General features: G+C 36.1%; 2 protein-coding genes, 1 non-coding gene and 1 pseudogene across 3 annotated transcripts; 3 read left to right on the forward strand and 1 right to left on the reverse strand.

Annotated features, from left to right (window-relative positions):
• Positions 1-445: 445 nt before the first annotated feature.
• On the reverse strand, positions 446-1,300 carry LOC135628829 (uncharacterized). Its single transcript, XM_065135758.1, has one exon. It carries the CDS (start codon positions 1,224-1,226, stop codon positions 549-551), a length of 678 nt encoding a protein of 225 aa, XP_064991830.1. The 5' UTR covers positions 1,227-1,300; the 3' UTR covers positions 446-548.
• Positions 1,301-2,357: 1,057 nt separating this feature from the next.
• On the forward strand, positions 2,358-6,817 carry LOC135628294 (protein LEAD-SENSITIVE 1-like; annotated as a pseudogene).
• TRNAV-AAC (transfer RNA valine (anticodon AAC)) lies at positions 5,037-5,110 on the forward strand. The gene has a single exon. It is a non-coding gene; the product is annotated as a tRNA-Val (tRNA).
• Positions 6,818-7,348: 531 nt separating the features above from the next.
• Positions 7,349-16,611, forward strand: LOC135628942 (uncharacterized). Its single transcript, XM_065135958.1, has 5 exons — positions 7,349-7,710; positions 12,504-12,709; positions 13,847-13,945; positions 15,286-15,359; positions 16,150-16,611. Exons 1-5 carry the CDS (start codon positions 7,389-7,391, stop codon positions 16,370-16,372), a joined length of 924 nt encoding a protein of 307 aa, XP_064992030.1. The 5' UTR covers positions 7,349-7,388; the 3' UTR covers positions 16,373-16,611.
• The last annotated feature ends 58 nt before the right edge of the window (positions 16,612-16,669 follow it).

Here is a 16,669-nt window from a genome sequence, read left to right on the forward strand (position 1 = left end):
ATTAAAACGTGGAAAATGATGCATGTTGTGGGGTGCACAAAACCATTCTGGCAAGGAGTAGTATCTTCTTTTCAGCAATCATCTTAATGCATAAAATAAGGAAGGAGGGATGGTAGATACACTATGAATATAGATATGCGTAGTTAGTCAATAAAGCATATCATAGCATAAGATACTATGAATACATATGCTCCGGTTGCTTTGAATATATGGTAAGAGAGCAGTTAGTAATGGTAAGAGGAGTAGAGAGATGTCAGAAGATCTTACTAAAAATTATAAACAAATATTTATTTGATGATTTTAATTTATTAAGAATAAATTACTTTTTTCAAATGATCAATGAAGTAAGTCAGCTTGTTTGTTGTGCCGTCAATTTATATTTTCTATAAATAAATTGCATAATGTTCATGCAAAAAAGAATTGCCACTGCACAGAAGAAGAGAGATAGAAAGAGTGCCATTTGGTATTTATTGTAACAAAAAATAAAAATAAAAAGGTACGGAGAGATCTGCCTCCTCCCATTCCTTTCAACATATAAAGTATATAGGTCAATCAGCAAACCTGTGCAGGTGTCTCACCCTCACCTTGGGCGCGCCGGTCGCCTTGTGGACCTCTTGGGCGATCCCCCTCAGCCGCTGCTCCTCCATCTTCTTCCCCTCCTCCGACATCACCACCACCACGCGCGTCCCGCTCAGCTCGTCGCACAGCCGCACGAACTGCTCCATCACCTCCTCCACCAGCGCCGCCCTCCCCTTCCCCACCAGCATCCGCACCAGCGCCACCACGTGACGGTAAAACCCGCCGCCCTCCGCCACCGCCCTCACCACCTCCCCCTTGGCCGCCTCGTCCAGCCCTGGGTCCGCCAGCACCGGCCGGACCCCCCGCACGAGCCGCCGGAGGTCCCGCTCCGCGGCCGCGAGCGCGCCCTCGCACCGGGCGACGTCGAGGAGGGCCGCGGCGTAGCCGGTGGAGGCCGCACGGTGGACGCGGCGCGGGGTGCCGAGCGGGGTAGGGCGGTGCCGGGGCGGTGAGGGGGAGAGGCGGAGGACGGATTTGGCTTGGTGGTGGTGGGATTGAGGTCGGGCTCTGGCGGATAGGTTGGTGAAGGCAGGGATCGGGAGGGAGGAGGGGTTGGTTGAGGGCCTGAGTAGGTGATTGGGGGTGGCGGCGGTGGGGAACAAAGGGATGGCTTTGATGGAGGAGACGGGAGTGGAAAGCGTCTCCATTGGAATTGGGGGATTTGGGAGTGGAATTAGATTTGGCTTTGGTTCTCCATCTCCCGTTCGAGGTTGGTGGTGATGGCTGGGGTTGGGGAGTAAATATATGGACGACGATGAGAGACGTGGACAAGTGACCACAAGGAGAAGGAAATCATATCAACTAGTGAAAATATTAATAATAGTTTTAAATATTATTTTTTTATTTATATTTTATTAGAAGAGTTAAAAAAATATATAAATATAAAGAATAAGTGATGGATGACTAATTATATATTATACCCTTATAGTTAATCATCTTTAGCATTGTAGGGACAAGTTACGTTGATATTTTTATAATTACAAAGTGAAACATTTAAGTTCATTTATAATTTTACTAATAAACATATAAAAATAAAAGATAAAAAGGTAAATTTAATATTCTGGTGGTGGCGGATGGTGGTGTCGCTCACACTGACGTTAACGAAATTGTAAAGCAACAATTTCATTGCTCTGCATCTACATCAGCGCTCCATCACTACAGAATCAAAGTCCATTGTCGAAGTCATCATGGAGATCCATCGTCTATTGAAGCAAGACTTAGAGATGTGTACCCCCCTCACCAGTGCTAATGCCATGTCCCTCCTTGTCACTCGCCTCCTCAACCACCACACCACCACTCGTTCGCGGCCCAAGAGAATGTCGTTGATGCCCTCCTCATCTCCACCCATAAGGCATTCATGTGCACCTTGAGCATCCTCAATGCTCTCATTATCGCCCTCTGCCTCCTCTTCTTTATCGCTGCCTAGTACGTTGCTGCAACCCTTTATAGCAACATCTCTGCCTTACTCTTCTCCCTCACGCCCACCCTACTATTGTCGTCGGCCAGAGCCCTCACGGTGGATGACATCAATGTCCTAGTAGATATGGTGGTTGAGGGGAGTAGGAGGGTAAGGGAAAATGCTACGATTACGTTGCTAAACCTAACAAAGAGTGGTGGGGGACATGATGGATGTAGAGGGAGTGAAGGTGGCAAACTTCCCTCTGGCCAGTGGTGACAGCAGGGTGAGTGTGATTGGGAAGAGTAAGGCAAAAATGTTACTGTAAAATGTTGTGGCAACGTGTTGGGAAGCAACAAGGGAGAGGAGGGGGAGAGCGACAATGAGGGTATCAAGGATGCTCAAGGTGCACATGAGTACTGCATGGGCGGAGATGGAGAAGTTGAGGAGAGCAGTGGTGGCATTCTCTTGGGCCATGGATAAGTGGTGGCACATCTTCGAGTCTTGCTTTGATAGGCGATGAATCTCCACGATGGCTTCGGTAGCAGACTTCAATTACGTGGTGAGAAAGCACCGACACAAATACAGAGCGATGAAAAGATTGCTCAACAACTACATCACATCAGCGCTAGCAATGCTATCGTCCGTCATCATCCGAATGTTAAATTTATTTATTTTTAATATTTTTATTAGTAAAACTAATATCATTAGGATAAATGAAGAATTATTGTGATTGACAAACTGATTATTCTCTTCACTTAGGTCATCTAATTATAGGGATAATTTTTAATTTTTTCTTAAATATAATACATTATTTTATATAAATTAATTTTCTTGAACCAAATGCATCCTAAATAACTATTTACAAATATTCATCATAATTAAAGCATATATTTGCATATTTTAAGAGGAAACATCCCATCTTTTGAGTCCAACTTCTCAATCTTGATAAGATTTGCACACGGCAAAAATAGCAAAAAAAAAATTAAATGATTTAGAGTCACTCTCCTCCTCTCCTCCTTGACTTATACATAACTATTATTAACATATATATATATATATATATATATATATATATATATATATATATATATATATATAGGATTCGAATCTTAAACCTTACGATAATTTTAAAAAATATATTATAGTAAGTGATAATCTAACAAATCCTTATCAGTTGGACTAACCAATCCTTTATAATAACATATTGACTGACCAATTTTGTCAGATAAAAAAAACTAAAGTTTATGAAAAAAAAAAATTTGACCATTGAAGTCTTTTTATTTGTCAAACTCTAATTTTTTGGGGAACTGATTTCATTCGCTTATGTAAGTAATACATAAATGTGATGGAACATTAGAACTGATTCTTTGTATATCAGCTTCAAAGTCACATTGCAATGATCAGATGGAAGGGCTGCTTTTTGTGCATTTTGCTTGACTTTAATTGGTTCCATTACTTGTATCATAAACTACACTATCCTTCACAATTTAATGCCAAATTGAAGCATAATCTGAAGGCTTCAATTATCAATGGCCATGGAAACATCTGATGTGCTTCAAACCATTCCTTGTAAGTGACTCTCAAATCCAAATCTTTGTAATAGCTCACTACACCTTAATAGCATTTACTTTAGTGGAGAGGATGAATCTGGTGAGGGCTATGACCATAGGATGTCTTCACTTTCGTCTCACCTTTGATATTTTGATATTTGATTCACAGACATCTTGCAATTAGAAAAAAAAAATCAATCCAATTAGAAATATAATCTCACTTTTGTCATAAATTTTGTAATTTCTAGTTTGAGTTATTCTAACCATTGTAAATATATATGAGGTTAGACTATCATCAATTCAACACAAAATATTATAAGCTAATGTAATATATGTAATATGACTCTTTTGATATGAGACTATCATCTTAGAATATTATTTTATCTCATGTATATAAATATTTTTAATAATTTTAATATTCACAACCGACTAAAGTTAGCTTTATGTCCTAGTAGAACTCAATTTTTCATAAGTCATACTTTTAAGAATATAAATTATAATATATCTCATCTACTAGTTTTAACTTATAGATGCAATGATATTAATTTAAAAAATTTAAGATTATATCATAGGAAAAATATTATATTAATAAAGAATATTCTTGATTAAGGTGATGTCAAAGCAAAACATCTTTATGTTCAAAAACTATTTGGACCACATTTATTAACAAATTTGTTTGATTATCTAAATCCACTTATGAAAATATGAGGATTTAAAATCTTATCTCATATTTTTTAATATATTAAATAGTTTATATAGTAAAAGACTTGATTGTTGATAGTAAATTCGGAGATCAAAACTCCTTTCCACTACTTATCTTTTATACATAAAATAAAATAAAATTATTATATAAAGTGACTAAATTATTTCTAAAATTTTAATTTTCGTTGACATTATCCTATATCATTAGGTCTAGAAATGATGGTTGATGGGTGACGGAGGATTATTATCTATCAATTATCATTAAACATGTGACCTTCATATGATGATTAAGTTATCATAGGGGAGATAAGACCTGTCGCATTGGTAACAAAAGGACACAGACAATTTGTTAGAAGCGGTTAACGGTTATCTCTCGACGTAATATTTTATCATTATACAATTATATATAAAAACTCACTTTTAACATAATTTCGAAGGGAGGATCAGTTTTACCATTTGTGATAACATTCACCTTCTCGGGTTATTAACTTAGATGTTAGAGAGACTAGATAAAAAAAAAACTCATATGACCTTAATCTTCATGCGCATGTAGTATCGAAAGACTGACATTTATATTTCAAAAGATCTCGATCATACCTTAGATATTCCTACGTACACGGGTTAAAATCATATTGAACTGATTGAGACATTAACGATATCTTTCAAACAATATGTTTGAATAATCCATATAGATTTTAAGACTTTTATCTAAGCAAATACTGAAATCATTCGATGAATAGTTATTTCAGATCCCAATAAGAAATATTATTAGTATATCTATAAACTCTGGAGAACACATACAACAAGGTGTCGTGGTGTAGTTGGTTATCACGTCAGTCTAACACACTGAAGGTCTCCGGTTCGAGTCCGGGCGACGCCACCTAACTTTGTATTTCTTAATTTTAATCTAAACGTGGAAAATACTTTTTAAAATCTTATTTTTATTTTCTTATATCTAATTTGTTATAATTATTTTGCAGCATTAATTTTAATTTATTTTTACTTCCTTATTTTTAAGCTAATGGTGCAAAAACAAAATTTCAAATTTGTTTGATTTTATTTTTATCTTTAATCTAAAGGTGATATTTCATTTTTTTATTTTCTTATTCCTAATTTAGTATTTTTTTTGCTAAAATGATTTTTAATTTGTTGTATTTTCTTTTTTTTACATAATGGTGGAAAAATGATTTTTATAATTTGTTTTCATTTTATTATTTGTAACCTAAAGGTGGAGGTTAGTTGGACTGCACTGCAGTGTTTGGTGTGATATCACATCAGAACCCCATTTACTTATTGTCAAAGGACTACCTAAATACCTAATCCTCTCTTCTAATCATCACAAGCAACTCAATCATGCAGGCATTTATATTTCTTAATTTTAATTTTAATCTAAACGTGGAAAATACTTTTTAAAATCTTATTTTTATTTTCTTATATCTAATTTGTTATAATTATTTTGCAGCATTAATTTTAATTTATTTTTACTTCCTTATTTTTAAGCTAATGGTGCAAAAACAAAATTTCAAATTTGTTTGATTTTATTTTTATCTTTAATCTAAAGGTGATATTTCATTTTTTTATTTTCTGATTCCTAATTTAGTATTTTTTTTGCTAAAATGATTTTTAATTTGTTGTATTTTCTTTTTTTTTTTTACATAATGGTGGAAAAATGATTTTTATAATTTGTTTTCATTTTATTATTTGTAACCTAAAGGTGGAGGTTAGTTGGACTGCACTGCAGTGTTTGGTGTGATATCACATCAGAACCCCATTTACTTCTCGTCAAAGGACTACCTAAATACCTAATCCTCTCTCCTAATCATCACAAGCAACTCAATCATGCAGGCATTTATGTCGGAGGAAGCAAAGTGGTTCACTTCACCCGCAAGAAGGATTCTTCTTTCGGTTCGAGCTCGGCAGCTTCTGCAATCTGCCCAACCTTCCCTGACTGCGGATTCCGCCAACCCGACAGTGGAGTCATCCTCTGCTGCTTGGATTGCTTCCTCGGCAACGGCGCCCTCTACCGCTTCGAGTACGGAGTCCCCCCTCGGTCTTCCTCGCCAACGACTCGGTGATCGACCGAGCGATGCATCTGCTCCATAACGGGTTCGGTAGCTATGATGTGTTCGAGAACAACCGCGAGAACTTCGTTCTCTACTGCAAGACCGGTCTGCTGTTGCTGGAGGAGCTGGGGGTGGGGAGGAGCGGGCAGGCGGCGTCGTTCCTTGGTGTTCCTCTGGCTGCTCTGTTCTCGACGCCGTTCAAGCTGCTGGCGGCGGGGCCTGTGGGCATGGCCGCCGTCACTGCCGGGGCGTATTGTGCAGGCCGATACATCACTGATATAGGAGTGAGGAAGGATGTGATGAAGGTGGCGGTGGACGACTTGGCTGCAACCATGGGTTGCAGGAGCTCCAATGAGAGATTAGTCGGCAACGTTTCTGGTGGTTCGGGGAATGTACCATCCATTGAGGAGGAAGAAAGAGGACGGTGATGACTGCTGCTTTGCAGCTCATCACACTGCTGTGCTCATTGACTGGCTTTTCTTTTATCTCATCAATTATGTGGTTAAATGAGATGTTTATTCCTATTTAAATCCATTATAAACTTGAATTGATCTGTAAATATAAAAAAAATTAATTATATGTCATCTCATATAATTAATTATCTTTAGTATCTTAATTTTTTATATTTTTAAAAATTATATTAAAATTTTTATATTTATGAAAATAAAATATTTAATTTTATTTCTTTTTTTACTTATCGATTATGTCGATGGAAATACAGAAATGAGATAAAATCAATACGTATTCAGTGATAAATTATAAGATATTTTTGTTAATAAAGTAAGAAGAAATGAGATTAAGTATTTTACTTCTATAAGTCATAATATAATTTTTGAAAGTACAACAGTTGAAATATTAAAAATAATCAATTAAAAGAACAATACATAATTAATTTAAAAAATAAAAAAATTTAATAAAAAAATAGAAATAAAAAATTAATTTTTCTTAATTTTGTTGCGATAAAAGATTCATGTAAGAGGTTCCGGTTGATCGGTTTATTTGAACCGGCCGGTCCGGGTCGAATCGGAAGGAAGTTCGAACTCTTAAGAGGAGCCGAAATGGGATTCTGGGAATTGGCGGAACAGAACCGCAACTATGAGTCGGATGAAGGAGGCGGAGGGCAGCAGCGCCCACCGGGAGGAGGAGGAGTCGGGGTCCGGCCCCCCGCCTCCGCATCCGCCGATCGCGCCGGCGGACGAGGCGGCGGTGGAGGAGCTAGTCTCCGCCATGAACCGTCGGAGGCTTTACCGGGACGTGACGCTGGCCCTCCGCTCCGGCCTCCGCGACGCCATGGCCGACTTCTCCTTCCTCCGGACCAGAGGCCTTCGGAACCTCCTCAAGTTCTTCAGATCCATCGCCGGCTCCGACGAGTCCATCCGCCTTTTCCGTCACTCCCAAACCATTCCCGAACTCCGAGGTCCGCCCTTTTGATGTCTCTCTTTGTGAATCGCAGCTATCTAGGGTTCCGATCCTGATGCATACACCATATGAGCTATAATCGACGATGTTATGTTATTTGATTTCTGGACTTATTATGGAAATCAAAGTTTTATTAAGCATACGAAGGAAGAGGAAAAAGTCTACCGATCGAAGGTATAATGTCTTACTCGAAACTTGACAAGAAGCGACAAGTAATTATGAATTTACACTGGAGACAATTGCTTCTACACTAGTCATAGATGAAGGTGATGATATTCGTAGGGTTACATTGTGTAGGCATTAAGTGCATTCCAAATGCGATCTATTTGAGGAATGACCAGATGAAATGGAGACGCTAGTGCTATCATGTTAAAAGTAAAGCATAATGATTGGTTTCTATCCTGTTGTGCAAAAGGATTAATGTATAAAATGTGGGACGGCCTGCGGCATCAGTTGTATATAGATCTTGAATTTCTCTGCTATAAATGGAGCAAATTGTATCTGGATCTTTTGGAGCTTATTTATCTTCTCCAATGGGTTACTTTGGCTTTGGTGCATTTCATGAAACAGGTATATATGGTCATGGAATTGGGATGTGAGATCCTTGTAGACCAATTGCAACAGGTCAATTATCCTGTATGTTCGATCCTAATGGGCCATCCAGAAAAGTACAACCCATAAATCCAGTGTAAGGCATGAGAGGCTTTTATCCTTCTGTTCTACTGTGTAATAACTGTTCATAATAACCACATAAGGAAAGAAATTAAGAGTTGTTTATGTCAGTTTTCAGTACCATTGATAACAATTTTCAAATAGAATTAGACCCATGAAATACAAGGAGGTCCAAAATTTAAACAAACAGATTATTTTAGCTTTGTGAATGCGTTTAGACACTTGTGGTCAAATCAGAGATATATCAAGAAAAATTTAGGAGCTGCTAGAGTGATAGAAAATTGTGAATGAATGATGGAAAATTGTTGAAATGTTTGAGCTTATAAAGAAAGATATTAGAGCCTACTCTATTTCAAAGAATGTAGGAGGAAATGGCTGTCATTGAGAAGACTATGATCAGGAACCTGGCATCAAATAGCAGAAATGACCAGGAAAGATATTAGAGTCTATTCTATTTCAAAGAAGGTAGGAGGAGATGACTGTCATTGAGAAGACTATGATCAGGAACCTGTCATTAAATGGTAGAAATCAGGCATCATGATATTTATGATCAAGTTACTAAGAAGAAAAGACATCGTTTAAGAAAAAAGGTTCTTGCAAAATAAGATATAAAACTTAATTGGTTTTGAAGATTTACAAATGGAAGGATGTTAATATATCCGCATGAGCTTCAATGGGTAGAAGGATAAGGGATCGTAGCCTCACCTTAGATTGCAAGAATTGAACCATGTGACTTTTGACTGAGGTTTTATAGTGTTAGTGATCAAGATTAAGCACATCATATTAAACATAGTTTCCATCGTAAATTGTCATATGACACTATGCTGATGCATAGAGAAAATATGGAACGTTGACATTCATGAAGATGGTATTGACATGTTCAAGGTACACGTATATGTTCTTTAGTTACATGAGATGAGTTGATTGAGATTTGTCTTGTGAAGAGAGGTAGAAGAAGACATAAGAAAGCCTTATCAAAATTATAAAGATATTTGTCTGCCCTTAGTTTACTGGTCATATCATTCTAAAAAAGCTTAATTGTGGGAAAAATCCATGTACTATCCAAGGTTTTGGTACGGGCGTGTATTTCGGTTCGATAGGATATTGGTATGTGGACTGCCCTCTACCAGGCGGTACTGGTCACTTGACCTCATATCGGGTGATACAGGGTCTGTATTGGGCGGTAACGATCAAAATCCGATCATTATCGACTTGTACCCGTCGGTAACGATTGGATTTCGATTGTTACTGATCAAGGGCTGAGATTGCCCTATTTCAAATGGTCAATTTGACCATTTGAGGCTTAGAAAAGAGTTTTTAAACTCTTTTCTCCCCTCTCTTTCAACTTACTTCCACTCTCTCAATCTCTTAAGCTCTCTCAAACTCTTTTTCACTATCTCTTTCTTGTTCTCATATTTTTACTCTCCTAAACTTAACAAAACTACGATTTATGGATTGGATCAAATTTAGCAGGTTAATTTAGGAGGATTAAAAGGAAGAACACTCTAGTCAAGATGTATGTATTCTCTTTCTAGATTTTTATTAATTTATGTGATTATTAAGCCTATTCTATATAGTATATGACTTAATGTTTAATATGTTATTTGATATGTTTTTGATGGTAAAATAGTATTAATTAGGGAGTAATTAAGTTCTTTAATGTTGTGATTAGTGTGTTTAATATTGGTTTTTTTTTTAAGTTAGACACTTAATAGGTCAAATCTTTATATTTCATGCATTTTTTTGAATAGGGCAAATCTTTAATAGGTCAAATCTTTATAGGTCAAATTAGACATTTTTTTCAAAATTAGACACTTAAGGTTATTAATAGAAGGATAATCCGGAACATACCACAAAGCTACTCCTTAAAGTTTGAAAAAGATATGTGACACTATTCTTTCCTAATTTACACTTTTTTTGCTAAAATTATACTAAATTTATATTTATTTCTAACTTAAAAACCATAATGTAACTTTTTTCTATTTTTCAGGTATTTTTGAAGGTTTTTTTAAATGATTTTAGGCGTATCGTCGGTATGCCCTTGTGTACCGTCAGTTTCGCCTTGGTATGTATTGTACCGAGCAGGCTTCGGTACACCGGCACAGATTGAAATTGTAATCTTTGGTACTATCCCAAATAGTCAGGACATTACTGTGTTTTGTGTTTGTTGTTGTCATTTATGTGTCGACAAAACCAAGGCTCTACTCAACACGTGTTGATACCTTTCTATCACAACAAGACATTCTAAGCCATGCCAATCTACAAGTGATCTTTGATCTAGATCTTGAGCATAGATTAATATTGTCTACGAAGCTCCTAATTAAACACATGAAATCACTCAATAAATAAAGGCAGGTGTGACCTTCTTCTGGAATACAAGCATGGACATAGAAAGTAATAGTTGAAGGATTTGGATATGTTAAGCAAAAGTTATTGAAATATCATTGAAGTTTATGATATATCATAGAATTTGAATATTCGACTAATGATGTAGTGTGGAGACAATGAAATATTAGGAATGAAATATGCCTATGGAAAGTACAGAAGTTTCCATTTATTTCTGCGTGATAGGTCCTCATGAAGACTAAATTTGCATCAGAACTTTGCATGTTCATATGCAATTCTTCATACTTTTGTCATTTGAACCTAAAAAAGAGGCCCATGTGTGGCTGGGTATGCATTATGGTATGTAATATTTGACAGTTGATTGGGTTCAAAGGATCATATTAGGTTCATGATGATGTGCAGAATTTAGATTTGGTATGGCCTAGATCACTGGCTAAATTGGATAGTCAGTTCACATTTCTTTAAATGCTTATGAATCAAATGGGTTTAAAAAAAATGAAGGATAGCAGGAACTAGTTGAAATCTAGTACAAACTGGTAATACTAGTTTGGAACTGATAAAATTAGTCTTTGAACAAAGAATGACTGAAACCCAATAGAGATTTCAAATGTCCTGAAGCATTGAGATTTGCCATATCAACTGTAATCGAAAGGACCTGATCGAAATTGGTTAAACTCAACCAAGTTCACATGACCCTCTAAAAAGTTGAGTTTCAAGGTTTGACAGGTTGTTCCTGACCTAGGTTCGCAGGATCATATTAAAATTGGGCAATCTCACAAATATACAAAATTAAGAAAGATCATATGAGAAAGATTAACGACGATAAATGTGGATGTGAGATGGGTATGTGGGATTAAAATAGAAATATATACTAGTAAATTTTCTCATCAGCTGCCATATAGTTATCCAAAAATGGGTTTCCTGCTGTTTCATGATATGGTCTACTCTCTTCTTCTCATTGTTATTTTGTCATGATATTCTCTTTGAAGACTTCCTGTGCAAGAAGTATGATTGATAGATTTGAGTTCGTGCCTGAATTGCGTTTGTTGATTAACATACCATAGCTGTGCAATTTACATCTATATGCACTCTAAATCCTTTTCAATCTGTATATCCCTTGTCCATTTGATTCATACATGTATCCATTTTAAATAAACATGGTTATGATATACAAGATCCATTAATGTCTTTCTGATGTATTAAAAGCAAATATGGATCTGAATTTTCCAATACCCAATCAGGATGAATCTAGTTTATCCCTATCATATAGTAAATAAGCTAAAAGAACATATCTCTCTTGAGAAAAAGAATTACTTATATGCAGGAGATAGATTTCACTATGTGAGTGCTCAATAAACCTTGGGCCTTCCAAATCAGAAAGTGCTGGTAGCAGATTGGGCTAGAATTTTTTAGTACACGAACATGAGAGTCCGGAGAAGTTTTTGCAAATTCAGAAGATCTTGTTCTACGCAGCATCAAATGAGAAAATCTTCTTGTGGCAGCAGTTGTTTGACAACCATGCAGTTTATAATAAATAATATGAACAATATAGTAATATACCATTACAGTATTACTCTGTTGTTATTGTTCTGATTTTGAATCTGTATGTGCATTCTTATCTTGTGATAACTAGGATATCTCTGGGCATGTGTTAGCCTTACTGGAGAAGATTACTGGCTGCAGAATTTTAATGTCAAATATTGTTAATTCTTTACAGAAAACATATCTAGAAAAAATGGATTTAGCTGATTCACATTATTTTTTCTGTGGCAGTGGTTCCTGTTCTCTTTCAGAATTCGTTGCAGCAATCAAAGGACAACCCTGTTGTGAGTTTGAGTCATATATTTGGAGTGGAACCTATGAAGATAGTTAGTCCTGCAACAGATTCTGAAGTTGCTATTGCTCTTAGAGTTTTGGAAGGATGCTGTTTGCTTCATAGTGGCAGTGCAGCTTTAGCTCACAAGCATAAGGCAATCGAGGTACATAGAGTCTCATGTAAGACATTTTATATCCACTTCTAAATAGATAGAGAGAGAGAGAGAGAGAGAGAGAGAGAGAGAGAGTTTCTTTCATAGATATACAAGAATTGATTACCTCATGCATCTATATCATCATGATCACCGTGCAGTGCATGCTAGACAGTGGTTGCTAACTTGTGATGTTGTCTTACAATAATTTTGGTTCATGCATGTATGTGTAGTTAGATATAGCTATGTGCCCATAGCTATATGAAGTTTTTTCTACTTTTCCATGTAAAGTTATGAGAAATAAAATGTGAACCTTATTTATCCTAACCTAATTCTGGAAGCACTTATGACCTTTGTGCTGCTGCTAAGTGGTGACTACTAATCCAAGTTATAGGAAGTTCCAATGAAGTTTGTCTGGTGCTTGGAATTTGCTATGAACAGTAACCATCAAGAACTGCTATTTTCCATCTTTTGGTTGCTCTTTTTGCTCCCAGATACATATGCTACTGGTATTTGTTTTGTCTTTGTCCAAGTAAGATTGCAGTCTCTGCATCTGGAGTTGCTATATTTTGCTTTTTACCTTGTGTTTGAAATATAATCTAATTTTTTTTCTGCTTTTGATTGTTCATTCTATCAAGCTTCCAGAGGAGCAAATTTTTACTGAGAATATGATCAATCATACCATCCTCTTACATTATTCCAAAAATTAAATCTTTGACCTAGGTCTTTTTTCTTTTGTGGTGTTGTCTTTCTAGGCTTATAGTTATTTACTTACAACAAAATGAAGAAATTTCAAATATTTGATATTGATACAAGGTTTTTTTTTAAAGTAATTTAGCTGCATCAGGATGACATCCTGCATTCTATTGGATATGCAAGTCACTACATATTCTATTGTTTTCGGTATACTCAACATCTTGACTATGCTATCTTTTTTGACAATTATTAGAGGATTTGTCCAAGTTATTAAGGAGAAAATTATCATATTGCTTCTATGCTCTATTTAATAGACATCTAAAAACCTACTTTGTGTAGGAGTATTGAATTTTTTTGCTTATCTACTTATTGATGTTATTTGTTCATGAAAATGTTCTTCTTAACAAAGACAATATTAATGCTTGTAAAAGGCTAAGAACAATGTGATTGCAGGTGTTAACTAACATACTATCTACTCGAGGAACCACTGAGCAAGGTGCATGCTTGGACGCTTTAATATCATTAGTGTTGGATTCTTCATCCAATCAGATGGTATGCTATTCCTCTCTCTCTCCCTCTCCCTTGGAAGGGTTCAGGTTCAATTTTCCCCTAATGTTGGTCCTGGTTAGGAAGAATAATCCCTAATACCCTATAGTCCAATCCATGTTAAATTATCATGGTAAAACCAGACTACATGCAATGCTAAGCTTGGCTAACATGATGCGGCACATGATCTTTGGATCTTGCCTTTTGAATTTCTTGTGTTTCATATACTTGCATTGAAGGAAATCTTTCGGTAATCTTGCCTAATAAGTAAAATTGCTCCATTTGTTTTATGTTGTCAGTGTAATTGTGATGACTAAGCTACAATTGATGTTATGATTTTTTGTCACCCTTTGTTTTCTTGATTATTTTAGTTGCCTTGTCAGTCCCATGCATTTAGTTTACTTCTCTAAAGGCTTTTGGAGGCCAACAATACTGAATCAATTTTCTCATTTCAGTTAGTCTCACCAAAAAGCATCCTTTTTTTTAATTTTGTGCTCTCGTCTTTTGTGATATTTATCATTCATATGTCAACTCAATATGTTTGAACCTCAATGAAATGGACTGAATATCCTGATGATATTGATGTCACTGTATCTTCTTGAATTGTTTACTTCTAAGTGCTTCCCTGTCCCTGGGTTGTCATCTTTCTTTAGATTGAAATGAATGAAAAACTTGGAACAATTCAATTTACAGCAACTTTAGAAGAAAGTAACAGTTCCACAACCTTGATGGAAAATCCCCTTTATGAAGTGATTGCCAAATTAGTTTGTATTTCCCTGCTATATTGCTTTGTGCATCCTTTGTATTCTAGAATTTTATCACACTAGGAAGCTAAAAAGTTTTTTTTCTTTAAAGTCGTGAATTTCTGTCTGATTGTACCATGTGAGCTATGTTATGGCTATTGGTAAGCATGTAAATTTTGCCACTCTTGAGAAGGAAGCTAATTAATAATAATTTATATGTTATAATGTGGCAATCTATGTGGTATGATGTATGATGTTTATCTCGCTGCTAAGTTTCTGGCTCAAATGCAAGTACAATTATCAAATACAAAGCATGGCACAGTACGATACTACATGCTGAGCATATTTTGCTTCCCCATGGTCCTTTGTAGGCTGGTGGCATTCCTTGTCCTTTGGTGTATCATAGTAACATATTCCAAAAGGACAACTGTGATTTAGTTATAGTGGGTCTTTTTGAACCTAGAGTTGTATAGAGAAAGGTCAAGCGTCACCTGTAGGACAACCATCATGTTTAAAGTTTCTTATGAATGATATTCTTTTCTCATATCTTCAATCCCGTTTATGGATAAAGTTATCCCATTTTGTCGAACTTTTTTATCCCAGGATTTTCGGGAATGTCATGCAATTGAGAACGTCACAGATCTTATTAAGGATGAGCAAGCAGATGAAAACATAAGGTTAGTTTGTTTTCACCTCAGTTTATGGTTTATTGTCTTGTTCTCACTGAATTTCTCATTTGTTACATGTGTTCAATTTCTCTAATTTTATCTCCAAGGTTAGAATGCCTGTGATTCTTGGTCAAGTATGCAAGCATTTAAAATCAGGTTTTTATATCCATCATTCTTGAACATTGTCATCATGACCGTAGCAGGTGACTACAATTTCAAGATGTTTTCAATGTAAATGATTCAGTTATTGGGTTTTATGTGTTTATTCTTTTTATGCATGTTTCACAGATATGTTAGAACATAAAATTAGTAGCCCTTTAATTTTCAGTGTGTGGTTAGGTTGGATCTTCAAGGGTTTATGTTGGTGTTTTTGACATATTTGAGAGGATAGAAAGATGAGGGATCAAAGGAGTGATGTAAGTCTTGGGACTGTAGCTAGGATCTGATAAATCATTCGTTGTTGCTGACTAAGGTCTGGTTGAAATGCTGGAATGGTAGAGAAACTATGACAGAGGATCAAGGGTAAGTCGGAGATGGTAAAGAAGATTTGGAGCAAATTTGAAGGTGGTTGGAGGGAGTAGAAGAACCATAGTCTTTCAAATGTTCTAAAAGACTAGTAAGAGAACAGTAAATAAAGAGAAATGAGGTTTAGCATTTAGGTTGGTTCATGAAACTTATTTCATCTATGAAGAAAAAGAATCTTTGATCAGTTTATCATAATTGTAAGGAGCTCTTTATAACATTAAGAGATTTAGCTTCTAGGTAGGCTTACACGACTTATCTCCACATCTTGATGCAGGTTGAAATGTGGGGAGTTTCTGCTGCTACTAGTTGGGTATGTCAACCAGACCGAGAACTCTCCCTTGGCAAACATACCCGATGAAATGCGACGAAGCTTAGGAGAGAAGTGTGCATCTCTGATTTGGGCAGCAAGCCAGTTCGGATCAACTCTGGATCCAGAGCAGAGACAAACTGCTCTACAAATCCAAGCTCGAAGGGTTGTGGAGTCCTTAGAGCTATAACAGTCGAAGGTGTCAGAGGTGATATGTTCATCTTCTCACACTCGAACCTACTAAATCATTACTTCAAGAAACAAATCTCCAAGAAGTTTCAATTATGGCTTTTGTGTAACTTCTTGGTAATCCATATTTGTGTTGTCTGGTACCATTCCATGCACTGTGTGCAGCTTAATACTATGGTTGCAAGCAATTGTACCATTCCAGAGTTACGTATAAAATTTCAATCAATTTGGTTACTTGTATTTACCTGCATTGCACTTGTATTCATCCTCTATTACAGTATATATTGTGTATGCTTTT

The sequence above is a fragment of the Musa acuminata genome, chromosome BXJ3-1 (assembly GCF_036884655.1).
Source record: "Musa acuminata AAA Group cultivar baxijiao chromosome BXJ3-1, Cavendish_Baxijiao_AAA, whole genome shotgun sequence".
Classification (NCBI taxonomy): domain Eukaryota; kingdom Viridiplantae; phylum Streptophyta; class Magnoliopsida; order Zingiberales; family Musaceae; genus Musa; species Musa acuminata.

What these genes read in the sequence shown, in the direction of transcription:
- LOC135628829 (XM_065135758.1), bottom strand. Translation starts at nt 1,226, where the DNA reads ATGGAGACGCTTTCCACTCCCGTCTCCTCCATCAAAGCCATCCCTTTG.
- LOC135628942 (XM_065135958.1), top strand. Translation starts at nt 7,389, where the DNA reads ATGAGTCGGATGAAGGAGGCGGAGGGCAGCAGCGCCCACCGGGAGGAG. An exon ending in AACCATTCCCGAACTCCGAG is followed by an intron (nt 7,711 to 12,503) that starts GTCCGCCCTTTT and finishes TTTCTGTGGCAG; the next exon opens with TGGTTCCTGTTCTCTTTCAG. An exon ending in ATTCTTCATCCAATCAGATG is followed by an intron (nt 13,946 to 15,285) that starts GTATGCTATTCC and finishes TTTTTATCCCAG; the next exon opens with GATTTTCGGGAATGTCATGC.